Source organism: Zalophus californianus, chromosome 1 (assembly GCF_009762305.2).
Source record: "Zalophus californianus isolate mZalCal1 chromosome 1, mZalCal1.pri.v2, whole genome shotgun sequence".
Classification (NCBI taxonomy): Eukaryota; Metazoa; Chordata; class Mammalia; order Carnivora; family Otariidae; genus Zalophus; species Zalophus californianus.
In genome coordinates, this window is record NC_045595.1 from 69,216 (window position 1) to 96,278 (window position 27,063).

At 57.6% G+C, this 27,063-nt stretch overlaps 1 protein-coding gene across 6 annotated transcripts; it reads right to left on the bottom strand.

The window, feature by feature from the left end:
- Positions 1-673: 673 nt before the first annotated feature.
- MIER2 (MIER family member 2) lies at positions 674-25,857 on the bottom strand. Of its 6 annotated transcripts, none has more exons than XM_027587493.2 (15): positions 23,247-25,156; positions 22,088-22,194; positions 19,210-19,300; positions 17,906-18,048; positions 12,697-12,822; positions 12,139-12,262; positions 11,491-11,582; positions 10,996-11,065; positions 8,033-8,184; positions 5,991-6,072; positions 5,807-5,901; positions 3,380-3,731; positions 2,141-2,570; positions 1,911-1,943; positions 674-1,687 (listed from the first exon to the last, which is right to left on the bottom strand). In XM_027587493.2, the coding sequence occupies exons 2-14, from the start codon at positions 22,160-22,162 to the stop codon at positions 1,940-1,942; spliced, it is 1,836 nt and encodes a 611-aa protein (XP_027443294.2). In that variant the 5' UTR covers positions 22,163-22,194; positions 23,247-25,156; the 3' UTR covers positions 674-1,687; positions 1,911-1,939. The 6 variants fall into 6 exon arrangements, with proteins under 6 accessions (XP_027443294.2, XP_027443296.2, XP_027443292.2 ...); XM_027587495.2 differs by lacking the exon at positions 1,911-1,943 and having other exon boundaries at positions 3,380-3,507; positions 3,607-3,731; positions 23,247-23,643; XM_027587491.2 differs by lacking the exon at positions 1,911-1,943.
- Between the last annotated feature and the right edge of the window lie 1,206 nt (positions 25,858-27,063).

The following is a 27,063-nucleotide window of genomic DNA, read 5'->3' on the forward strand; positions in this document are numbered from 1 at the left end:
CAGAGCCAAACAGAAGACAGGAGAGCAACTTCTCTCAAGCACTGGGGAAAACACTCCAATTAAAATCCCTCTAAAGTCCCTCTCGCATCACCCAACCCCGCACACACCCTGGCTCCCAGCACTGGACAACCAACTCTCCTGCCCCCTCCCAGCCAGGCTGCACCCCTCTCCCCACCGGGTCTCCTGCCCCCTCCCAGCCAGGCTGCACCCCCCTCCCCACTGGGTCTCCTGCCCCCTCCCAGGAAGGCACCAGGCTGCACCCCTCCAGGCTCCAGTTTCTGCACCACCGCCGCCACCCCACCCCTCCACGCCCCCCACCCCCCCACCCCCGTGCAGCAACCACAGGTAGCTATGAAAAGTGGTCTCAAGCCCCTGCTTACCCCTCCAGGGCCCCAGACCCAGAATAAAACCGGCCATCCCTGGCCCACCCAGTCTCTACCCTCATGCTCTCACCCAGGGCTCTTCCCGCCCCTGTGTTTGCTGTGGTTTTTATGGCCTAGGTCTGCCTCACATCAAAGCAGCCCGTCATGTCAGTCATCGCAACCACCGCCCCCCAGCCCATGCCATCCTGGCCACGGCTTAGCCCAGGTCACAGGGTCCACAAAGTGCCCGGCTGTCCCCAGCACCTCCTCACACCCCGCCCTCCCAATCTACCACGAGGCACCCATGGACTTCAAATCAAGTTTAATAAATAAAACAGCAAGGGATTCAAGGCAGTTATCACTTCACAGTGTGGTCCTTGGTGGGGTGAGGGAAGGTCGAGGCCAACTCTGCAGACGGGCTCGAGCCAAAACCCTCTCCTGGTGACACCCCGGGGTTGGGGAGCACTGCCCTGGCCCCGTGGAGGACCCCACTCTAATTTGTAAACAGAAACATAAATAAAACGAGGGAAGCTGGGAAAGGGAAGGACCAGGACCCCAAGCCATCTTGCTGGGGATCTTCAACAGAAGTACGACCCACGGGGTCAGGGGAACGGACTGGAGCTGGCCCCTCGGTGCTGCAGGCAACGGCGCCTTGGTACCAAGGGGGGTGCAGGTCACCTGTCTCAGCCCCACACCCAAGGCTGCTCTGGGCTGGAGACGGGGGGGGGGGGGGGGGGGGGGGGGGGGCGGGGACGTAAAGTGCGGCGTTTCCTGAAGTGGAGAGCAGGGTGGAGGTCGAGGGCAGGCGGGGCCGACGTCGAGGTATATGGCTCTGTGCCCCACGGGGTTTGGCACCGAGTAGCAGCTGCCCATGACCCCCGGGCTGGGGCAGCCTGTGGCCCTGCCGGGTGCAGGGAGATGGAGCCAAGCGGAGTGCTGAGGGTGCCCCGGGCAGAGGCTGCTGGTGGGGGCAGCATCCTGCCCCATCTCCCCACCTTCCTCGCCTCTGCTGGCTAGACGGGGCTGGGCCCTCCGCCTCTGGCCACCCGATGGGTCCTGCGCTGGGGGCAGCAGCCTGGACAGCACGGACCGTGGTGCCGGGCACCGAGGGCACTAGTCTGTGTGTGAGGGGGGCAGGGCAGTGGCCCGGCCACCGCTCACCCTGTCCTTGCCGTGTTCTGAAGCAGAGGAGGCGTTACCCGAGGCCCACGAGGAGGGGAGGGGTCGGGAAGACTGGCAGAGGCAGGCCCCGCGGTGGCCCCACGTCCAGTCCAGGCCACGCACGCCCACCCGTGGCCAGGGATCAACAGGTCATCACGTTACAGCTGCAGGGGGAGAGACCGAGAAAGGGTCAGTCCAGTCCCACAGACAGCACGGCCTGGGTGCCGTGGGCTGAAACCGTGGCTCCCGACCTCGCCTCCCCCAGCAGACCGTGTTTTCACTTGTGCTGGTGGACAGGCTCCCCAAGGCAGCACTGTCCCTGGCGCCTGGGGAGGGCTGGTGGCTGGGGCAGGGGTGGGAGGAGCCTGGCACCGGCCCCGTTTGTACCTTTTTGGATTTTGAACCATATGAATGTTTTACCTAGTCAAAAAAATAAATAAGCCAAATTAAAAGTAGAGAATAAAAGTAAAGAAACCAACAGAGCCTGCTCCATATGGCCAAGCCATCCTCGGGCCCTCGGGGCACAGCCCTCCCCTCTCCACAGCGCAGCCTGAGGCTGGCGGGGGGGGGGGGGGGGGACCCGGGGCAGGGGGACCCGGGGCAGGGGCCGCACTCACTGTGACAGGGGCTCCGAGTGCAGCCCAGGGGCTGGGCACGCTGGGTGGGCAGCCAGGAAGGGATTCACATCCCCAATGCCGATGAGTCCAAACTCGGTGACCGACAAGGCCACCTGTGCCGGAGCCATGGCCTCCTCAGGCTCTCCGTTCACATCCACATGGCTGGAGATGAGAGGCAGCTCCTCGGGGAGGGCCCCAGGCAGGGTCAAGTCCACAGCTAGTCTCGGGCTGCTGCCGGGCTCTGGAGCGGCTGTGGCCGGGGGGTAGAAGGCTGGCTCGGCCAGGGCAGGGGGCCGCCTGGGCAGGGGCACGGCTGGGGGCGTGTCCAGCTGCTGGAACGGACAAGGCCCCGGCTCCGAGGACGGGAGGCTGTCGGAGCTCTCCCCAGGCTCACCGAGACTGCCGGCCACGCTGTCTACGCTCAGCGGCTCTGCAGGGGAGAACAGAGCTGAGACTGGGCCCCCGGGGCACCCACACCAGCCCTCCGGGGACCCACAGCCAACCCAACAAGAGCACACTCATTGAAATCACACTCGTGCTTTCAGTCTGCAACCTATGCTGGGGTCCTGCCCAACCTCTGTGGGTCCAGCAAAGCCTGTGGACCCCTCCCCACGGAGGTATTTTCACAGAGACATAACATACAGACACAAAAGAAACCAGTTATAGGGAAACTGTGCACCTGGGCTGACGACCCTGAACTGGGAGGTAGTGACTCCTGTTTTTTGAAACCAAGGCCAGAACACAGCAGGTTCAGAGAAATTCAAATAAAACAAAATAAAAGAAGCTTGAAGGCAAAGTGCAGATAAATGTGGAATCTATGTGATTAGCAATTCCAGAAGTAGGTAGATGCCGTCCCCCTTTTAGGCAAACCATGGAACCAACCAGATTCTGGAACAATCTAAACCCCAGAGTACAATAGACTTGGAGCCAAGGTCCTCATCCTTATCTCTATGGTCACGGTCAGAAACTCCAGTCCCGAGCTGGGCCTTGTCTGCTCCTGTGTGGCCCTGAGCCCGGACGCCAGGGAGCCTCGGACACCCATGAGACCTCCCACGTGCCATCCAGGGCCACAGGACACATGTGTACCCTTCCACGCAACAAGCCAGCAAGTCCCCGTGGCCACTCATGCATGTGACACACCCACGGACCACTCTCTGGGGTAGAGCCCTGGGGGCCCAGGTTAAGGCACCAGTGAGAACAGGGCTCTCCCAAGGGCAGGGACCCACCCCACATTCTCACCTGTGTGCATCCGTGCCAAGGGGTCCTGCTCAGAGCCCAGGCTGTCAGCAGCAGGAGGGAGAGGTGGCGACGAGCGGGGGCGACCAGTGCCATCGGGGTCACTGCCGTCCAGGTCCTGGTCTGCATCCCTGTGGGGAGTGTGTGCTGTGAAGGGGAGACACCTGCCCGGGACACCCACCCTCCCCAACCCTCCCCACCCCAGGGCCCTGGGAGCCCGCTGCACGCACGTGGCTCCCGAAGGGCCGTATTTCCTCCGGCCCAGCCTCGTCTGCTGGGAGAAGTAGTCGTAGCGCTCAGACTTCTTCCACAGGTAGTAGTACTCCACACACTCGCCCACGGACCGGGTGCGCACCTGCAGGACAGCAGATGTGTCACCTCGGCCCCCAGACGAGCAGAGACGGGTCCTGGCACCACCACTCTTGGACAAAGCAAGACTCCTCCTGCAGCCCCTGTCACCTGCTTCCAGCCCGCCCCTGAGGCACATCCTCTCACCTAAAGCAGGACGGCACCCCATCTCAAAGAGCCCACCACCTACTGGTGTGGACCTGGCACCCTGTTCCTCACTTTGGGACCATGTGTCCAGTGTCTACCTTCCTCACCCCAGACCACAAGCTCCTGAAGAGAGCAGCATCCACCATGCCCCCCGCAGGCCCAGAAAGAGGGGGAGAGATGACCCTGGTATAGACCCAGAGACAGAGCCCCCGGTCCAGAGAGGACAATGTGTGAACCCACGTTTCCCACTGAGTGTAGAGTGTTACTGACACTCCGCGGCAGAGCTGCCCACAAGGGCAATCAAGACACCGTTAAAGTACATGCTATGGGTTTGTGAAACCAACTCAAGATCGTATTTACAACATGACACGGAAAACCAAAAAAATCCTTGTATGTGAAGTATCCTGGGAACAAAAGGTGCCACAAACATGTGTCCAGCACAGAGCTGGACTCCACTTGCAAAACCTCTTAGGGCGTAAGATAAATCACGGAGACCAAACGAACAACGAACACCACAGGGAATATAGTCAGTGACTCTGTAACAACACTGTACTACAACAGAAGGTGACCACGCTTATCGTGCTGCACACTGACTGATGCATGGCACTGTCCATCACGATTCCATACACTTGGTGCACTCCTAACACTAACGTGACCTTGTGCATCAACTACACTTCAATTATAAAAAAACTCTGAAACCTCTTCTAACGATTTGGGGAATCTTTCCACTTTGGAGGGTCACCCCACAGCAGGCCAAGGAGGACCGGGATAGCAGCGAGAACAGGGGCACACACACTGTCTGTTTTGCTCAATGAGACCCACTGGCGCATCCATCCTGCCAGGGGTTAAGTCCTCTGTGGTCTCCCCACAGCTCCACCAGAAGCCTGAAATGCATGGAGAGGGGGGCCACAGCCATCACCAGGGTGGGTGGGCACAAAGAAAACAAGGGCACTGTGCCAACGCCACTGCGCTCACAGAAGTGGCCTCGGCTGTGGTGGAAACACAGTGCGCAGGAAACTGCAGGCCACAAGGCATGGATCCAACACCGTGCTGGGCATGGTCAGCTGAGCACCATCTGTCCCTACACCAGCCCCAAGCAGGCACCTCATCCACCCCAAGCTCCTGGGAGAAGACACTGAGGCCTGCACATGAGCCCGACTTCCGCCAGGCCCTTCCCTACCACCTACGTTCCCATGAGCCGTGAGGAGCCAAGGCTACTGGCCCTAGATGAACAGGACAACAGACTGAGGTGGGGAGATGGACAGAGAAAAGCTCAGGCTCTGACACAGAACCACAGGAACATGCCCACGCAGACGTCCCACGCTGCATGGCAGAGGGGCCAGGGCTCTGCCAAGAGGCCCCTCTAGGAGTCATGCACGAAGCCACGGGCAAACAGCATCACCGTGGGATGCGCAGATGCCAGCAACGACCCAGGTCTAGGGGAAGGCAGGGTAACCTGGCACTCAGCAATGCCTCCCGTCATGAGGTCTGCTGCAGGTGGCAGAAGGACTCACATCCTTTGAGGAAATTAGGAGGTCTGGGGCTGTGAGTAGGCTCAAGGTTGGAGGTCAGCACTGCGGCATGGGCCCTGGGCACTGTGGCAAGGAGATGGCAAAGCAGTGCCGACGGACCGTGAACAGACAAGACTACTGAAGTTCACCCCTAAGTAGTGTCTTTCCCCAAACTGGAGCCTTCGTTTGGGGACTGGAAGGTGGCCCAACAAACATCAGCAGAGACTAGAACAAGACATCAAGGGGCGTACGGTGAGCCAGCGGTGGGCACTAGGGCTTGAGCCATGGCTCAGAGGAGGCCAGTGAGGGGAATCCCAATCTCACTGTGGGGTGAAGGTGACGTGTGCCTGGTTTCCTGAGCCCCTGCCAGCCCTAAAGAGCCACTGCTAGAGCCTGGCAGGAGCAGGGCGGACAGTGTCCTCACCTTGTTGGCCTGGATCAGGTGGAAATTCTTCCCATGCACTCGGAAGCCATGCTCAAAGTTCCTGCACTCCTCTTCGCTCCAAGCACAAAACCCATCTGCAAGCAGGAGGGAGAGCACAGGAGCATCAGCAGTGTCCAGGACACGACAGGAGCAGAGGCAGGGAAGGCCGGGGCTACACGCTCACCTCGGATCACCTTCACATTGAACCGCAGTCTCCGCAGGGCCTCCTCTGCATTGAAATTGCATTTCACCAGCTCGTAAAGCGCCTGGGGAGAAGCCACACTGACTTCCCACCTGCTCAACCTCACCCACGCGCCCCTCAGGGACAGGGACACTGGGGGGTAGTCACACCACCCTCTGGGGGTGTTCACACCACAGGGGCGGGGATGGGGGCATTCACACCAATCTCAGGGGCAGGGACGTCGGAAGCATTCACACCACCCCCAGGGATGGGGACATTGGGGAGACATTCACACCACCATCAGGGACAGGGATGTCCATAGCATTCACACCACCCTCAGGGGCGGGGACATTGGGCGGGCATTCAAACCACCCCCAGGGGTGGGGCATTGAGGGGGGCGTTCACATCACTCTCAGAGGTGGGGATTTGGGGGAGCATTCACACCACGTTCACAGGCAGGGATGTTCAGGGGCATTCACACCACCCTCAGGGGCGGGGATGTTGGGGGTGTTCACACCACCCTCAGGGGTGGGGATGTTCAGGGGCATTTACACCACCCTCAGGGGCGGGGACGTTGGGGGGCATTCACACCACCCTCAGGGGCAGGGATGCTGGGGGAAGCGTTGACATCACCTTCAGGGGCGAGGATGTTGGGGGGGCGTTCACACCACCCTCAGGGGCGGGGACATTGGGGGGGTGTTCGCACCACTCTCAGGGGCGGGGACGTTGGGGGGCGTTCACACCACCCTCAGGGGCGGGGACATTGGGGGGTGTTCACACCACTCTCAGGGGTGGGGACGTTGAGGGGAGCATTCACATCACCCTCAGGGCCAGGGATGTTGGGTGGGCATTCACACCACCCCCAGGAGTGGGGACATTGGGGTGCGCTCACACCACCCTCAGGGGCGGGGACGTTGGGGGGAGCATTCACATCACTCTCGGGGAGGGGATGCTGGGGGGGGCATTCACACCACTCTCAGGGGCAGGGACGCTGGGGGAAGCGTTGACATCACCCTCAGGGGCGGGGATGTTGGGGGTGTTCACACCACCCTCAGGGGTGGGGATGTTCAGGGGCATTTACACCACCCTCAGGGACGGGGACGTTGGGGGGCATTCACACCACCCTCAGGGGCAGGGACGCTGGGGGAAGCGTTGACATCACCCTCAGGGGCGAGGACGTTGGGGGGGGCGTTCACACCACCCTCAGGGGCGGGGATGTTGGGGGGTGTTCACACCACCCTCAGGGGTGGGGATGTTCAGGGGCATTTACACCACCCTCAGCGGCGGGGACGTTGGGGGGCATTCACACCACCTCAGGGGCAGGGACGCTGGGGGAAGCGTTGACATCACCTTCAGGGGCGAGGATGTTGGGGGGGCGTTCACACCACCCTCAGGGGCGGGGACGTTGGGGGGGGTGTTCGCACCACTCTCAGGGGCGGGGACGTTGGGGGGCGTTCACACCACCCTCAGGGGCGGGGACATTGGGGGGTGTTCACACCACTCTCAGGGGTGGGGACGTTGAGGGGAGCATTCACATCACCCTCAGGGCCAGGGATGTTGGGTGGGCATTCACACCACCCCCAGGAGTGGGGACATTGGGGGGGCGCTCACACCACCCTCAGGGGCGGGGACGTTGGGGGGAGCATTCACATCACTCTCGGGGAGGGGATGCTGGGGGGGGCGTTCACACCACTCTCAGGGGCAGGGACGCTGGGGGAAGCGTTGACATCACCCTCAGGGGCGAGGATGTTGGGGGGGCGTTCACACCACCCTCAGGGGCAGGGACACTGGGGGTGCTCATACGGTCATAATGAGTGTTTTTCATTTCAACTTGTCGCCATCACATGACCACACTGGGCAGGAGCTTCATGGCACACCTCCCCCACCACCCTCCTGGGGTGGCCTTTCCATTCCCCACGCCCCTCCATGCCTGACCACCCCTCCCCTCCTGCCCCTGCGTGGTCCCCAGAGACACCCGAGCCGCTGACTTCCGACTCAGCGTGCTCCAGCACCACGGCCCTCTGCACCCCGTGTGGCAGCCCCACCTGCTCACTGTCTTTCACCGATTCTCCCTCCGGGAGCTGCGACCCAGCCATCTCGTGCCACCTCCGTTTCACTGCCCGGTACAGGAACTCCTCCACCTCCCTCTCGGGGAGGATGTTGGGGTCCCAGAGCAGCTGGTCATCATTCTCATAGACTGTGGAGAAGGAGTGCTGGGGTCATGTCACGGGCACACCGTCCGTGCCCACGCCTAGGGAGCTCCCCCTCCTCTGACAGCCCCGTCAGAAGCGCCTGCCGGGGCACCTCCAGAGGACCTGCCTAGTTCTCTCTCGCGTAGCAAAGAACGACTATACACAGATCACCAAAGACAGTATTTCATGACCAGGTAGAGTTTACTCCAGAACGCAAGGCTGGTTTAATGTCTGAAAGCCCATCGACGTGAGGACGAAAGAGAAAAAAACGACTGTCTCAGGACACACAAAAAGTAGGTGACAGAATTCAAACTGTCAGCTGCTAACAAAAGGGAACTTCCTCATCCAAGAAAGACCATCTACAGCGGCCTACAGCCAACGACATACTAAATGGGACACAGAACGCTTCCCCCAAGTTTGGGAACAAGACGAGACATCATCTCTCATCTCTTCTTTACCCTCCTGTCCTGAAGGTGTCGCCAGTACAACACGCGACAAAAAGAAAGAAAAGACACAAAGTTTGCAAAAAAATGAAGTGAAGCTATCATTCACAAGTCACACGATCACATATGTAAAAAAAATACAAAAGAACCTACAAAATACTAAAATCGGTAAATAAGCTTAGCAAAGTCAGTGTACAAGATCAATTAAAATAACAAACTGCACTTCTACTAACAGAAATCAAGTAGACATGAAATTTTTTAAAATACCTTTTACAATACCACAAACAGGGGCCATCGGGTATGCACAAGACTGCTACAAATACACCGCTGGATTTCAAGAGGGGAAACCACACGGGTGATCTGCAAGTGTCGACGGTGTTGCCATACACGCTCTCCACAAATTAATCTCAGGATTCAGCACAACTCTCATCAAAATCGAGCAGCTGACGAGCTAATTAGCAACTTCTATGGAGGTACAATCAGGCTCCTGACGTTGGAGGACGGGCATTGTCTCAGACGTGGTTCAAGGGAGACCAGCGAGCAGAAGCCCAACACACGCATGCGTGACAGACACTCCGCTTCTGACAAGGACCTCTGCGGTGCAGCAGGCGGGAACGGTGTGTCCCATCGCGGGGCCAGAACAAGGCGCAGGTTAAAGCACTCCTGACCCACACCTCCAACCACACACTCAACATTAAATTAAGTCGCATCATTGCTTTCTACGAGACAGGGAAAATAAAGGAGAACAGCTTCTGCGAAAACTTCTTTAACGGCACACAAACACAGTACGGTCAGAGTAAACACCGACGACTCGGACGTCATCACAACTGAAGACACTGCCAACTGGGAGAAAACATGGTGGTGCCCACAGCCGAAGACAGCCTTGCATCCAGAACGCCAGAAGGACGCCCACAAATCAGACAGAGAAAGGCGATTCCATCTAAAAATGCGGAAAAAGCCTTGAGCAGGTGCCTCCCAAGAGATCTGCAAATGGCCAGTAAACATGGTCCCTCTCCAGAGAATCGCCAATTAAAGCCACAACAAGACACCCCTCCTCACCCACAGACCCTGTCAAGTGTGCATGAGGATGTACACCAACGGGGACTCCCACAGGTCGCTGGAGGGAGCCCGAGCAGCACAGGCAACTCCCAGCCATCTGTCCAGGAAGGAGCGCATATGTCCACAGAGAGACGCGTGCAGAGACATCCGGAGCCACACACGGAAACAACCGCACTACCGACCAACAGTACAACGGATGAGCAATGTGGTCCATCCACACCAGGAAACAGCACACAACAGCATACAAGGTCCACGTGCCACACTATGGATTTAACTTCCCAGATGTGGCTTGGAGGGAGATGCCAGCTCCCATCCCCTCGGGACCAAGGACCAGCCATTCCCTGGAAGAGGAAAAGGCCCGAATGCCACACTCAGTGAAGGCTGGCGTTCCGGACTGAGGTCTGCACGCGTTCAGGACAGCCTGAGGGTGTAGCTAAGAAGCGTGCACTGGTGCCTTTTTCTGGAGGAGGGTCTCCTGTGTCATCAGATTCACAGATTCGCCTCCACGGTCCCGGGACCCAGCTGAGCTGCATGTTCCTGTCTCCTCCTTTACCCAAACTGCTTACGGCGGAGCAAGCACATGCCACCAAGCCCACATCCCAGCTCCTGGCCCAAGGCCTCGATATCTCTGCTGTGAGTCCCTGTCTCCTCTGTCTGTCCCACCTCACTGCCAATCTCAGCAACTGAATCATCCTGGGAGAGACTCCTGAGCCAGGGGTGCCAGCCCCGGACCCACAGGGCCGCTGGGGCCAGGAAAACAAGACCTGGGTCAACAGCCAGGTGACTTCACTTCCTATTTTCTTCACCTGTAAGCGAACAGGGCAATGCCTATCTCAAAGGACAACAGGCCTCCCTCCATGTTCCAGTGGGGACATCAAGTCCGGGACAGGTACTGCCCTAAGAAGAGCGCAGGACAGAGCGACACGCAGGGCAGAGCGACACTGGTCTCTGGCGGTCATCTGGGACAAGGCCCAGACGCGGGAAGAGCTGGGTGGGGAAATGTGTGCACACCTGGAGAGGCGAGGGCAGGGGCCTGCGCAGGAAAAGAAGGGGCAAGACGGGGCGGACAGAGCCGAGGGCAGGGAAGCGGGGTGCTGGCTGCACAGGGCGGCAGGACCACACAGCGCTGAGCTGAGGGGCAGTGAGCAGGGAGGGGGACACCAACTGGCCCATGGTCCATGCCCTCCTGCCCCTCACATTCCCTCCAAGGGCTGGGGAACTGGCTCTGGGTAGGCACGCAGCAAGTTCCTTCCTGGCTACACTGGGGTTCTCGCTTCTTCTCCCCATCTCCCACACTCACCAGGCCCCACTTACGTTTCTCACCGTGGCGGTCCAACTGCAGGCTGCTGAGGTCGGCTTGGAACTGAGGCCCAACCATGATCTCCTGCAAAGGCAAAGGCCCAAGGCAGTCAGGGCTGATGGGAAGCCCAGCCACAAGGTGCTGACGTGGGCCCCAGGGTGGCCGCCTAGAGCCCCGGGCTCATCTGTGCCATCTGCCCACAGATGCCAAGTCCTGTGGTCTTGAGCACGAGAGGCAGAGAAGGGTGTGGGTGTGAGTGACAGTGTCTGCACCCACTTGTCCGTCTGTCTGGTACAGCCAGTCCCATGGCAAGGGGGGGGTGAGGCCCGAGGACCCAGGAGTTCTGAGGTCCAGCCCAAAGGCCCCAGGACAGGACCTCGGGCCACATCACGAGACAAGAGTACAGTCAAGCCCCTAGCCCAGCTCACCGCTCAGGAGCCACATGCTCAGCCCTGCCCTGGAAGGCCAGAGACCCATTTTCAGGGCGCCACTGGGTCAGGGCCACTCACCTTCTTACATTTGTTGGCAGGAAGAGGGTCCTCCTCTGTGTCGGAAGAGGTGGAAGAGCTAGGCTCTTTGTCTGCATCAGCCAGGAAGCAGGCTTTGGGGAAAGGGGAGCAGCTGAGTCGTGCCCATGGCTCCAGGGGGCCCACCCTGGCTAGCAGGCTCTGGGCACCACTGCACCTCCCCCCAACTCTCCGTCCACCTGACCCCTACACTGTGCCTTTCCTGAGAAGGAGTGCGGCCCGCACCCTGGCCAGATGACGGGTGTGCAACAGGCCCAGGACTGGGGACTCAGGAGGCCTCCCCCTGCTACGGTCGCTACCCTGCCAAGCCCTGAGCCCGGCACCTCACCCTGCCAGCCTCCCAGGATGCACAGGCAGGCAGAGCCGAGGGGAGGACGGTCTCAGGGCACTGCCCCAGACCTGACAGACTTCCAGTTACAGGAACACATTCCCTCCTCAGCCACTCAGTCTCCGCTCACAGGTCATCAGGAAGGTGGGAAGCCCAAAGGAGCTCAGACTGAGGTCAGGGCGCCCACGGGGTACGAGGCATCCATGCACAAGTGCTGGCCCCCAGCAGCTCGGGGCCCCTCCATGTGCATTCCCACGGCCGCGCTTGGCCAGCCCAAGGGGAGGAGCAGGAGGGACACCTACGTCCACTCTGGTTAGGAAAAAGGTCAGAGGCCTCATGGGAGGTCACAGACGGGGTCAGGTCATCGGCTGATGACTGTGTCTCTTCCTCTTCTTCCCCTGAAAGCAAATCCTTCGCTATTTGCTCCTTTTAACAAGAAAGCAAAGAACGAGTTTGTGGTTTATTTCGACAATCTCAAGATAACATGTCATTAACAGCAAGTAACAGTGCTAACGCAGTGACTGATGCCACAAGCCCACTCTGCACGTCCCTCCCCCTCTGCAGACAGAGAGGCCAGGCCCAAGGGCAGGCCAGCAAGGGGCACTCCCTGAGCCCAGCCCTGCGGCCTGGGAACGAGAGTCCCCGCGCTCTACACTAAGCAGCAGTTTTCACCTCCGGTGATGAAGCCCGCCCTGCTGACACCCGCCCTGTCAGGACCCGGAGGGCCCGGCCCAGGAGAACCGAGCTGCATCTCTCTCACCGGTCTCCACTCCGCACCCCCTCCGGCCCAGCCCGCGGCCCCGCAGACCGTCAGCTCAGACTGGGTGGGGGGCCGTCACACCTGTCCTCAGTCCACTCACCTTGTCCAGCGTCATGTCTGGGAGGTTGGCTGTGGTGTCACTGCCCTCACTCTCCCGCTCCGAGATGGGGTCTGACGCCTCATAGCCATAGAGGGCAAGCAGCTCGTCGAGGGGCATGTCGCTGCTCTGCAGGGGCAGGGCTGTGTCAGGAGGGCTGCTCGGGGTTCTGAGCCACTTCATCGCACTCACAGCAGCTAACCCCAGCCAGACCCCAGTCCTGCATCCAAGGACTCCCTTAACCCCGTGGAGAGGCAGGGACAAGACACCTGGGCCCAGAGAGATCCGCTCTGTGCCCAAGGCCCCAGCCTTGAAGAGTGGGGCCAGGAATGGCCTCTCCCTCCACAGGGTCCTGCCCAGGCTTAACCCCAGCAATGGGGGATGACTCAACATCTGTAAATCTACCACACCTGGTGACGTCGGGAAATCAGAGTAAATCAGAAGGGAAAAACATGGCCATCCAAGAAACATACGGTAAAATCCAACATCTGCATCAGGTAGGGAGCAATCCACCACATGGATGCGACAGAGACGCTGTCAGCCCTCGCCAGCAGCGCGACCCCACCCCAGCTGACTGAGAGGGGAGGCTCCAGCCCCCCACAGGGAATGGACACAGTCGGAGGCAACAGGATGAGAAGCAGCGTGGGGAGGAAGACGCGCACGACCATCACCTTCCTCTCCAGTCCCGTCCCCGGGTCACCGCTTCTCACGCCTGCCTCTCTGCTCCTGACGCCGACGCCGTCTGGCCGCACCGTGTCCTCACACCAGTCAGACCCCCAGACACCCTCGCTCAAGCACCCCCAGGTCAGCTCCTGCCCCGCCCTCGCCCCTCCCCACAGAGCCCAAGCTCCCCCTCCCACCCTCCAGGACCCCACTAACGGGGATGTTCAGGACGCCTCTCACACGTTCTAACTGTGCACCTGCTGGGCGATTAACACAGGGGCCCTACAACCCCCGGGTGCCTGGGACCCTTTCGCAGCGACTTTCCTGAGAATACGACAGCATTACTTCCGCCCTCTGTGCCTGCATGCATGCCGAGGGAGGGAGTCACAGGTGGGGCACAGCACCCTACAGTTGCGAGCCATCAGCGGGCATCCCTCCCTGCCACCCACTCAGTTGTAAACGTGCTGCTTCCCTCGAGGATGCCCTGTGCACGTTCCTGATGGTATTCTCACTCTTGCAAAGCAGATGTCGTTTTAATTTTCCACGTGAGGAAAGGGGAAGCACACGGAGTGCCTGCCACACCCCAAAGTGCGGGTCTGTGCCGGAGCACCTGAGTGTTGCGGCAGCTGTCCCCACCACGCAGCTCCGCTCTCGAGGGACAGACTGGCCGGCCGGCAGGTGACGACAGGCCTCCTGTCGGGCCCCGCGCAGACGTATCAGACAAGAGCCCAGTCAGCCATCCCTCCAGACAAACAACTGACTGAGCCCGCTGCAACAGCAAACCTCAGGCTTTTGAGCAAGAAACTCTAATTTTCGAAAATCTGGATCTGACAACATGAGCTTGATAAATTTGCAATATCATTTGTTAAGGTGATACAAAAACGGCAGTGTTTCTGTTTTTATCTTGGAAATTACATTCTTAATGTTTTTTTTTTCATTTAAATTCAAATTAGTTAACACATAGTGTAGTATTGGTTTTGGGGGTAGAGTTCAGAGATTCATCAGTTGCACAGAACACCCAGGGCTCTCTCCATCATGTGCCACCTTTGAGACCCATCCCCCAGTCACCCCCTCCCCCCAGCAACCCTGCTTCTTTCCTAAAGTTTGGCGTCTCTTATGGTTTGCCTCCCTGTTCTCATCTTTATTTTTCCTTCCCTTCCTTTATGTTCATCTGTTTTGTTTCTTAAATTCCACCTATGAGAAAGATCCCATGGCATTTGTCTTTCTCTGATCTTAGTTTTTAAATATTATATCTGAAAAAAACCTAGGTGAGATATTTAACTAATACATGGCTGATTTTAGTTTTTGGTTAATTTTGAGACGCTTTAAATTCATTTTAAACTTTTTTTTTTTAAAGATTTTATTTATTTATTTGACAGAGAGAGACACAGTGAGAGAGGGAACACAAGCAGGGGGAGCGGGAGAGGGAGAAGCGAAGCAGGCTTCCCGCAGAGCAGGGAGCCCGATGCAGGGCTCGATCCCAAGACCCTGGGATCATGACCTGAGCCGAAGGCAGACGCCCAACGACTGAGCCACCCAGGCGCCCCCATTTTAAACTTTTTTAAATTGTTTTTTCTTCTGTGAAGAGAAGACTTTTGTCTTTGGTTATAAGACCAAATTGGCACCAAGCAATACATGGCACCAAACTAGGTAAATGCCCCGTGATTACTGCTTAAAAATTTTTTTAAATTCCCAATACTTTAAAGATGTTTGATGAAATCAGTGTTGGTATTCTCACGAACCGAAAATTCACATGCCGAAGCGCTAACCCCCAACGTGATTGTATCTGGAGGTGGACCTTTGCAGGAAGAGTTACAGTTACATAGGATGTGAGAAGGGGACTCTGGTCCAGCGGGATCAGGTCCTTAAAGAGGCCCCAGACAGCTTGCTTGCTCTCGGGCACGTGAGGACGCAGAGAGAAGGCAGCCATGTGTAAGCCAAGAGGGCCCTCACCAGGAACAACCCTGCCTGACCCTGAACGCAGAGTCTTCTGGCCTCCACAACTACGTTGGTTAAGCCCCCCGTCTACGATATTAACAAGCGAGGTTCTCAGATTTTGTAGTGTGAACTTACATTTGCAAGATGGGCAGGCTGGAGAACCCGTATGCTGCAAACATCTCACCATGCAGAAGGTAACAGGGTCACACAGTGGGGAGAGCCACTGCAAGTTCACCACCAACGGATTCCAACAGAATCACGTCCAGAACGTTCACAGGATATGAGTGTAGAAGCCACTCTGCACCCGTCACAAAACTACCACTTACTGGATTTGGGTGCTGCACCAAGGGATATCCACAATTATCTGAGAAGCTGGTTAAGTACTCTCCCCTCTTCCGAGAACAGATCTGTGTGAGACCAGATTTATACTTCAACCAAAAGAACAGATTAACGAGACAGCAGCTGGGTTCTCATGTTCACTTCTGCATTTACGAAAATATGAAGCTATTCCACTCATCTCCCCAACCTGTTTTTGGGTTTTCTTTTTTTTAAAGATTTATTCCATTTTTATTACTTTTTTAACTTAAATTCGATTAACTAACATACAGTATGAGTTTCAGAGAGAGAATTTAGTGATTCATCATTTGCATACATGACACCCAGTGCTCATTACATCACGTGCCCTCCTTAATGCCCATCACCCAGTTACCCACTCCCCCATCCCTCCAGCAACCCTTTTTGTTTCCTATGATTAAGAATCTCTTATGGTTTGTCTCCGTCTCCGATTTCATCTTGTTTTATTTCTTCCTCTCTTCCCTTATGCTCCTCTGTTTTGTTTCTTATATTGCACATATGAGTGAGATCATATAACTATCTTTCTCTGACTGACTGACTTCACTCAACATAATCCCCTCCAGTCCCATCCATGTCAATGCAAATGGTGAGTAGTTATCCTTTCTGATGGCAGAGTAATCTTCCCTTGTATATATGGACCCCATCTTCTTTATCCCTTCATCTGCTGAAGGGCATCTCGGCTCCTTCTACAGTTGGGCTATTGTGGACATTGCTGCTATGAACATTGGGGTGCAGGTGCCCCTTCTTTTCACTACGTCTCTATCTTTAGGATAAATACCTAGTAGTGCAACTGCTGGGTCATAGGGTAGCTCTATTTTTAACGTCTTGAGGAAACTCCATACTGTTTTCCCAAGTGGCTGCACCAGCTTGCATTCCCACCAACAGTGTAGGAGGGCTCCCCTTTCTCCACATCCTCATCAACACTTGTGTTTCTTGTCTTGTTAGTTTTAGCCACTCTAACAGGTGTAAGGTGGTATCTCATTGTGGTTTTGATTTGTATTTCCCGGGTGGCAAGTGATGTGGAGCATTTTTTCATGTGTCTATTGGCCATTTGGATGTCTTCTTTGGAGAAGTGTCTGTTCATGTCTTCTGCCCATTTCTTGACTGGATTATTTGTTCTTAAGGTGTTGAGTTTGATGAGTTTCTTTACAGATTTTAGATACTAGCTCTTCATCTGATAAGACATTTGCAAATATCCTCTCCCATTCTGTAGGCTGCCCTTTGGCTTTGTCGACTGTTTCCTTTGCTGTACAAAAGCTTTTTATCTTGATGAAGTCCCAAAAGTTCATTTATTCCAAAGAGAGATAAAGAGTGAGAACATAAGGGAGAGGGGGAGAGGGAGACAAAGAATCCCAAGCAGACTCCCCGCTGAGCGCAGAGCCCGACACGGGGCTCAATCCCAATACCATGAGATCAGGACCTGAGCCAAAACCAAGAGTCGGACACTCGACCAACTATACCACCCAGGCACCCCAACCTGTTTTTGTTTTAGAAGCTATTTTTTTAAAGATTTATTTATTTGAAAGAGAGAAAAAGAGAGAGTAGGGGAAGGGGCAGAGGGAGAGGGTGAAGCAGACTCCCCGCTGAGGAGGGAGCCAGACATGGGGCTCGATCCCAGGACCCTGAGATCATGACCTGAGCTGAAGGTAGATGCTTCACCGACTGAGCCACCCAGGTGCCCCTATTATTTTTTTCATTTTCACAAATTTTATAAATTGTTTCTATTAACAATGCATGTACCATGTAACCTACACAAAGCTCTTTGAAATCCTCAATAATTTTGGGGGCGCCTGAGTGGCTCAGTCATTAAGCGTCTGCCTTTGGCTCAGGTTCGAGCCCCGCGTCGGGCTCCCTGCTCGGCGGGAAGCCTGCTTCTCCCTCTCCCACTCCCCCTGCTTGTGTTCCCGCTCTTGCTGTCTCTCTCTTCTGTCAAAAAATAAATAAAATCTTTAAAGAAAAAAAAAAGAAATCCTCAATAACTTTTAAGAGCATAAAGGGGGTTCTGAGGCCAAAAAAGAGAGAACAGTGGGTTTAATGCCTACAGCCCCAAAGCCCCAGGGGCACAACCAGGTCTGGCCTGACCCCCCGCGACCTCAGCTCCTAGCACAGCGCCTGGCGCTTCACAAACACACACAGGCACACTTGTCCCTGTGAAATCTGAGCAGCCTGCAGACGGCTTCCGCCAAACGCAGAAACGTGACATTGCCCAGGGGGCCCCACTCACACAAGGGCAGAGGGGACCAGCTCAGCCAAGTACCTGGGCGATGAAGTCCTTCTCCAGCTCCCCCTCAGGCTTCTCTGGGTCTCCCGCGGCCTGCTCGCACTGCTCCCGGATGCCGTAGTTCTGGGACAGGATCTCTACGAGGTTGAACTGATGGTCTGCAGAGCCCATGGACACCACTGTGGAGGAGACACCAGCCTGCATGAGCTGCTCACCCCACACACCCCAACCATCATGCGAGGTGCAGGGCGGCGGGGGTAGGACCCGACAGTGGCCCTGCTGTCACCAGGGACAAGTCCCACAGCCTGTGCCCAGGTGTACATGTGTGCTCGTGCACACACACAGGGAAGGCTGTGTGTGTGCGTGTGTGCACACTGGGAGGCAGCACAGTCCGTCACCACGGAGGATCCCCCAACAGAGTGACTGCGGACAGAGGAGCACGCCGGCTAACTGCACTGTACACACACTCTGGGAATGTGGGGGATGTGCTGTCCTGGAGGCTCACTCGGTCCCCTCAGCACAGGCCCCGAGGTGGCGTGGGGAGGACTCCACAGACAAGGGAGAAGTGAGCACCAGGGGAGCCAGGGCAGAAAGAACAGAAGGAGCCGAGAGGGCCGGTGTCCCGTCCGGCAGGCCCTCAGCTCCTGGAACAGAGGTGATGCTGCACGCACACAGCCACACGTCGCCGCAGGGACAGCACGCTGCGGGGGGACACACAGGAGGCCCAACAAACGCTGGTCCCCCCTCCAGCCTCAGCGGAACAAGAGCACAACCACCTGCACAGGCGAATGGGTGGCAGATGTGACCAGATTTTTGGTTTTCCCAAAAATCCCAGGATGCGTTTATCGCTCGCTCTCCATTCTGGTCTTCTTCAGTAAGTCAAATTTAAAGAAAACAAAGACAAAAGGAAATGGCGAGGGCTCCATCCACCCAGGCCAGGAAGCAGTGAAGGCCGAGGCTGGCATCCTCCCTCCACCTGGGTCCACACGCAGGAGGAGGGGGAGCGGCGAGGGGCCACCTTCAGGAGCGGGGGGCGGGGCCAGAGCACCTGGGAACAGCGCCCACCCAGCACCAAACCCAGTCTTCCTGCCTTGGCTGAGGTGCCTGCCAGGCCGGCGGGCCACCCCAGGCCAGAGGCCGTCTGGTCCTCTCCTGGGCTGCCCTGCCCCCACTAGAAGACAAGGAGAGAGTCCCGGCTGCTAGGCCCACACCGCTGTCCTTGGACTCTGGGAGCCAGCACACTGTGTCCGGCTCTGCCTGGCTGAGCAAGATGCTGTCTCTTACAACCACAGAGGCCCTGGTGGCCCTGGGCAGGGGGAGGGGAAGGGCAAGGAGGGTACCTGCTGCGGTCTGCAAGCTGGGCTCCCCCGGGCACAGGCTGTGAGCGAGGCAGGAGGCCACGCCAGGGCTCTGCCTTTCCAGTGAGGAGGCCTGTGGAGGAACAGAAGCAAGGTTGGCTCGGCTGGTCTGGAACCCACTGGCAGATGTCTCTGCAGGACGCTGGGGAGCAGGTACAGCTCAGGGCCCAACTCCCCAGGCGACCTCAGGAAGTGGCCTCAGCTGGGAGAGTCTCCCTTGGCTTCTATGCAGAGAGTGACAAACAGATTCCAAAAATCATACAAAACGTCAAGGGACCCAGATAAGCCAAAACAATCCTGAAATAGAACAGTTCCTGATTTCAAAATTACTACAAAGCTACAGTGGTCAGAACAGCGTGGCACTGTCATAAAGCTACACACATAAGCCAAGGGGACACACTTGAGAATCCAGAAATAAACCCACAGTCTTACTGCCGACTGAATCTCAACAAAGATGACAAAACAGCTCAGTCGGGGCATGAACAGTCTCTCCAATAAATGGTGCTGGGACAACAGGAAGTCCACATGCAAAAGCATGAAGCCAAAGTGCCTACTCACACCACACACAGATGAGCTCACAACGGACCCAAGCCCTTCAATATGAGACCTAAAACGTAGAACTCTTAGAAGAAAACACACGAATAAATCTTCCGTTACCCTGGACACTCACGTGGTTTCTTAGATAGGACATCAAAAGCATAAGCAACAAGAGGAAAAATACACAAATAAAAACGCTTCTGCCTGAAAGGACATCATCAAGGAAGTAAGAACACAAGCCACAGAGGGAGACGAGGTAGGTCTGCAGATCACGAGAAGGAACCTACATCCTACACGAGGAACTCTTAAGAGTTTACCTGTCACGAAAAGGTAACTCAATTTAAAAATGGGCAAAGGGTCTAAACAAACATTTCTCCAAAGAGACATGCAGGTGGCCAATAAGCACATGAGAAAATGCTCATCGGAAGATACAAATCAAAGGAGGGAATGCAACGCTAAGCAGGAGGTCTGAGAGGCAGTCATCGGTCCTGCAGAAGGTAAAAGCAGGGTAAGGACGCCCCAGCAAGTCCACCGTTAGGCAGACACTGAAGGGGTCAGAGTCTGTCGTCCCAACATACGCCACGCGGCATTAGGGTTATTCTGAGATGAAGCCAACTGAGCAAAAACAGACACAGGATGACCTCTGCGTTGCCCTGGCCTGCTTCACAGTAGACATAAGTCCCATGTGGGTGCTTCCCCTCCTGCCCCCAAACCAGGCAGGGAGCAGCTTAGCACGGAGCTCGTGTGTACAAACACACCTTACTAACTAGCCAGGCCTTCCACTAGCTCCCCGCGCAGCCACCTTCCCACAACCTGGTGCCCAGACAGACCCCAAGTCCTTCTGTGTCGTACCACTCGGTCCACGTGGGCCACTCTTCTGTTGACATGCCCACAGGAGCCCAAGCCCTGACCACCCCCTGCGTTACTCATGGGACTGCTCCTGCGGGATGTGTGCTGCGTGACTTAATAAACTGCTTACTTCTTTCTCAAGAATCTGTCTCTTGTCAGTCTAAACCACAGGGCCCCACCTGAAAACCGAGGAGGAGAAGGGAAGAGGTGGCCAAGGGAGAAGAAACACACAGCTACACTAAAGCTCACACGTGAACGTTCTTGGTGGGACCTTCACGAGAGCCAAAGGTGAGAAGAACACCAATGCCCATCAGCTGATGAAGACAAACCAAAGCAGAACACAGGAGCGTCCCGCGGCCTCAAGCAGGAGCGAGGCGCCCACACGCACGGCCCCGGGGACAGACCCCGAGCCCACGACACTCAGGGAGGGAACCAGACACGGAAGGCCACACAGGGTGTGAGTCCACGTGGGTGACACGTCCAGAACAGGCTCATCCGCGGACGGGAAGGGGGCTCACGGGGGCCGGGGGCTGGGGTGGGATGGAGAGTGACCGCTGATGGGGTGGTATTTCCTTTTGGGGCAATGGAATGTTCTAAAGTTGACCACGGATGGTTGTACAGCTCTGAATGTACTGAAAACCACTGAACTCTGCACGTGAAAATGAACTGTATGAATAAACCTCAGCAAAGCTGTCTGCACACACAGAGAAAAGATCTGAATATATAATAAAATTAAGTTTAGGGTTTAGAAAAAGTTTTCTAAGAATTTCCTCACTAGGTCCTCAAGAAAACCTCAAGAGGGTGTGTAATCCTCCTACTAACAAGGGAACTAAGCTCAGAGAGATCAAGTCACTTACCCCAACTCACACAGCATGTAAGCAGTGCAACTACAAACTCCCACTCAGGCTCTGTGACAAAGACCCTCTACAGTCCCTTCACTGTACTTGGCAGCACATAAATGAAAGTTCGGCAAAGCCCCGAGAAAGAGCTGGGACACGAAGTGAATGTGGGTGTGGTTGTGCGTGCATGCCTGTGCGCGTGTGCAGCCTCTGCCAACAGCACGGACAGTTCTGAGCTCTGAGCAGGCCGTGTCCTAGGAAGCGTAGCCCCAGGGTGGCAGAGGCAGTCAGTGGGGAGGACGTGGGACCTGGCAGCAGTGGCTGGAAGCAGGCAGGAAGCAGAGAGCACAGGGGCCTGCCACAGGCGGCCTCACCTTCCAGGGAACAGCCATTAGCCCACACGGTGTGCACCCGTGGGGCTAGCACCCTAAGTGTCCTCTGACATCACCTGAGCCCTCTCTAGGACCCTCCAGATTGCTGATACACCAGCCTCCCTGGGCTCCCTTTCCCATCTCAGCCAGGGCAGGCTTTCTGTCTCTTGCTACCATAGCTCTAACAGGGGAAATGGAGTGAGGGCAGAGTTTGGACGGCCCATTTTCCAGGGAGAGTTAACTCTACTCCCGTATAGCACCCACCTGCAGCAGGGCCTCAGGTGTGGCGGTCTGAGGTCCCCGGCAGGGTCTGAGGAGGACTTGGCCCTTATCTGACATGGACGTTCAGGCAAAGGAGCAAAGAGGAACAGCTGGGAGGGACAGAAAGGGCAGCAACAGGGAAGCTCCATCCCCTAGGGCAGGGGGTGGGGGCCGGGGGTGAGGGGGTGCTGCTCACAGCATCCAGTCACCTCAGATCCCCCAGTTCATTCCCAGATGACTCCAGGTTCCTCGAAACTCGCCAAGGAACTCCCCTGCCCCAACATCTGACCTCTAGACGCAAGCCCACCCTCAATAGTGGGATTCCCAGGCGCTCTACTTCCTTTGTTCGGAACACTCTGGATGTTACCATCAGAGTCAAAGCCGTCCATTTGGCAGAGGTGGAAGAAAAACAGTTGGGAGGGGGCTTAAAGGCATTAGGAGAAAAGGACCAGTAGAGACGCGGTCCCAGAGGAGTGGGGAACCCAGGTCTTGGCAAGGACAAGGCGAGCTCGTCAGTCCTGTCTCAGGTGGACCCTGATGGCTCGAATGCGGAGGCCAGTCACTAGGAGACTGGAATGCAGGGCCCTTTTCCCCGGGCAGGTTCCTCCCACTGCCCTTCCCAGCATAACCCACAGCGATGCCGTGGCAGATTCCACGCCCCAAACTGGCGGCACCCACGTGCTCTTCTCCCACTGTGACGCTGGCATGCCTCCCCCTTCCAGAAGTGGGGTTCTGGGGACCTGGATGGGCCTGGGACTCCGGGCAGGGGGCTCCATGTGACTTAAAATGCAGCTCAGTCTCCATCGGGTATCTTCTGGGACAGTCAACAGCCACCACGCTGTGAGGAAGCCCAAGCCACACAAAGAGGCCTGGGGAGGCATCTCAGCCAGCAGCCAGCAGCCCCCTATGTGAGCAGGGAAGCTTCCTCCCCTGGGGTCAGCTCCAGCCCCAGCCACCAGCCGACGGCAACGGCATGAGGACCCTAAGTGAAAGCTGCCCGGCTGAGCCCAGCGAACCCTCCATACCACAAAAGGTAATAATAAAACAATCGTCGTTTTTACACCATGAATTTGAAAGCAATTCCTTACACAACGACAGCAGGAAGAGCCACACCTGGCTGCCCCCCCCCCCCCGGCCCCCGCCCCAGCCACAGAACACTTACACTAGGCCAGGTGAGGAGGAGGCCCTGGGTACACTGCAGTCAATGGGGAAACAGGTTCTGCCCGTCTCCACCCACGCGAGTTACCTGTCTCACCAGGACACGGAGAACAAACAAGTGGGAGCGGGTATACACAGTACTGAGGGGAGAAGGCGGAGTCCCTCCGAGGAAGAAATGGAAGGGAGCCAGAGAGCAGGAGTGGGGGCAGGGGGAGATCTGCGGGGACCACATCACTGAGCATAGGGTCATGGGGAGGAGATGCACTTTACCCCGAGGACAAAGGAAAGCTCTGGAGGGTTTCAGTACAAGACAAAGACAGTGTACTTGGGTCTTTCAAACACTCATCTGGTACCCTGAGGCAGGCAGGACGAAGCTCTCCCATCTTCCCCATCTTCCCTCGTGGCGCTGTCGGCTACTCCAGCAACGACTGAACTCAGGCAGCTAACGCAGATCAGGTACTTACTGGTAGCTTACAAACTGCCGTCTTTATTGGTTAGAGACCGCTCATTACCAGTAACTTCATAAGGGCCAGCTTCCCCGTGCAAACCACTGGGCCAAGATCTCGGGAGACCTCGACTCCAGGGTCTTCCCATTTCAGAGATGAGAGAACAAAGCTGTGAACATTCAGTCACCTACCCAAGGTCACAGAGAGTGGGAGGCTCCAGCTCTGCAACAGGTGCCCTGGGCAGAGGCTGGCTGTGGCTCATCACTTCCGACATCTCTACACTTGCTGGTCCTTTACTGACCAGTCTCTCAGGCCCTTTAGGACAGGCACTGTGGGGTCTGTGCTCACAGTCAGACCCTCGGGGCCTCACACAGAGCCAGGCACACAGGGGAGCTCACACACAGACCTTCTGTGAAAGCGACGCAAATTCACTCAACTGGGCAGCACCTCACTCGGTCAACAGGTGGGACAGGGACACGCTGGGCAGCTGGCTGCTGTGAGGGTTCCAGGGGCTCTGCACCAGGCAAGGCAAAGTCAGGGCCAAACCCCGCAGCTCTGCCAGGCCAAGCGTGCTGCCCACACACCACCCGTATCCTTAACTAGGAGCACACCAACACACTACCACCACACCCCTACCTGGCTTCTGCCTCTGATCCCCTAGGCCAGCCACTGCCCCCATGCGGCTTCAGTTCCCCTAAACGCCCCCTAAGGAAGGAGAACTGAGAACCCTTTGGGTCCAGCCACCCAGCACAACTGGATGCTGAGGTCTGGCCTTGCACCCAGACACCCACACCCTCTTTGGCACAAATGCAGGGCCTGTTGCTGCCCCTCAGAAGGTCACTTGTGGGAGAGAATGGCCATTCCCACCTTGCACAACACCTACCCCTGTCGCGCTAAAACAGAACAGCCCACTCAGCCCCACAACCATGCCGAATACCCCAAGCCGGTGCTATGCCTGGCTGGGTAGGTACCTTCTCCTGTCGGGGTCTCAGGGGCCCCACCCATTTCATGAGGATCACTTGCTGAGTCTGTGGACCTGTGCGGTGTGGGCCCTAACTTCTGCGTGCCCAGACTGAAAAGTCATGTACCGAGAGTCACATTTACTGAACCCTGGCAGGTGCACTATCTCATTTAATCCTCAGCAGGGCCCTAAAAGGTGAGAGCAGTCCGCCCTGTCTTACCCAACATTTCAAAGTAAAAAAAAAAAAAAAGCCCACCCCAAAATGAAAGTTTTCCGTCCCTGGTTTGACGTGACGTGAAGCTATTTGTTGACTGTGTTTGCCCAGACGGTCCTAGGCGAGTCTGATCAAGCGTCACAGTTCCAAACCCCACACATCCTCAAATCAGAAAATCTCTGCATCCCAAAGCACATCTAGCCGCAAGGATTTCGGGTAAGGGGTCTCAGGCCTGTTTCATGGACCAAGAGGGGAGGTTCTGAGAAGTAAGGCTGGTCGGCCCGCACCGAGGAAGCCCCGATGCCCTAGGCCCCCATCGTACCCCCCCCCGCCCCTTGCCTGGTGTGCTCAGGGCGGGCCCGCGGTCGGAGTTCGAGTCCCGCCCGGGGTCTGGTCGGAGCGACTCTGCGGTGCCCCGCACACTAAAGGCTCGCGAGCGGGCTGCCGTGCGGGTCCCACCCGGGGTCCCGACGGGTGAGCGCGGCGCGCCACCACCGCGCGCCCAGAAAGCGCACTCCGCAAAGTTGACAAGCGCGGGGAGGGCAAGGCTGCACGCCGCCGGGAGCGGGGGTCCAGGGCCGAGGACCGCGGGACCCGGGCTGGGGGGTCGAGGGCCCGGGAAGCCGCGCCGGCTAGCGGGGCGCGCGCCCCCACCCCGCGTCCGCCCTCTCCCCGCAGGCCCGCCCCGCCCCTCCCCACCCCACTCCGCACGCCCGCCCCCCGCCCGCACATGCGCACTGCACCCCGCGATGTGGCAACCGGCGGGGGGGGTGGCCGGGGGCGGCCGCCGACGGAGCTCCGCGCCCCACGGGCCCCGACGGGCGCGGCGCCCCGAGCCCGGCCTCCGCGCCCCGGGGCGGGGGTCTCCGCGCCTGGAGCCCAGACACGGCCGGGCCCTGCGGCCGTGGCCGCGGGCGCGCGGGGGCGGGGGGCCGGCTCCCCCGGCCCGCTCACTCACCTCCGCCATGGCCGTGTGTGCGCGGGAGGCGGTGGCCGCGCCGGGATCCCCGGATGCGGGGCCACGCGCTCATTGGCTGCCGCTCCCGGGAAGGCGGGGGCGCCGGGCGGGGCCGGGGCGGGGCCGGGGCGGGGCCGGGGCGGGGCCGGGGCGGGGCGCGGGCGGGCGCGTAGTAGGTGCGCGGGGCTGGCTGTGCGGGGCGCGCGGAGCGGGCACGCGGATGGGGATGTGCGGGGCCGCAGCCGGACGCTGGCCTGGGCCGCGCCCGAGGAGCGGGTGCGGCGGGTGAAGACGCCGGTCCCTGACAGCCACACCTGCGCAGGGAGCCCTGTCCCATTTCCTCCTTCCGATATCCCGGCTGAGTACGACCAGTGCCCCGAGTTGGGGACGCGGCAACGGGCGGCCCGTGCGCAACTGCTGCAGCCAGGATGGAAGGCTGGGCAGCGTGCTTCTGGAACTTTCTGCACTTTTGCCCCAGCGAGGACCCATCTCTTGTGCCGCAGAGTCGACTGAGGCTGGCGAAAATGTGGCTGCCCGGTGCTCGGAGCCAGTCCCGCAGCAGGGGAGGATCCGAACCCGGGGCTCTTTGGCTCTGAAGTCTCTTGTTTTTAGTTTGTCGACTAAATGCCTGTGGGCAGTGTGCACGTTCCGAACCTGTGCTAGGCACTGGGGGAGACTTTGAACGTGACACCCCTAACATTTTAAATTTCATTTAAACATTTGCCACATTTTAGATTTCAAACTGACAAGGCCTGTGAGCATCAGGGCAGAAGGTGTAGCAAGAGAGGAAGCAAGGAGGTCAGTGGGGAGGTCATCAGCCATCAGAAAGGTCAGCTGATGATGAGGGTGGAGGGGTGGGGACAGAGGTGGACAGTTTGGGAAGGTAGACCCCAGAAGACCCCCAATGCAGTGAAGGTGGACAGAGTGTGAGGACAGCTCCCAAATTTCTGGCTGGCACAAACGAGTAGATGGTGGTCCTACCAAGACTGGGGAGGTGGAGAACTCAAGAGCTGTCAGCCAGTGGAGTACTGAAAGTTGAGATCCATCAGGCCTGATGCTGGATATAAAAGCATTATCCCAGCCCTCTGAGAATCCACCTGTCAGGAGAGAGAACCACTCTTGAAAGGTCTGCCCTGCCCTTGACAGTTGCATGAGTCAGTGAGTTCCCTGCTCCTTGTGCTGGAGGTTCAGGCCATTGTGACTGAGAGTCCTCACTGATCCATAGAGCAGTTAGTCATTCAT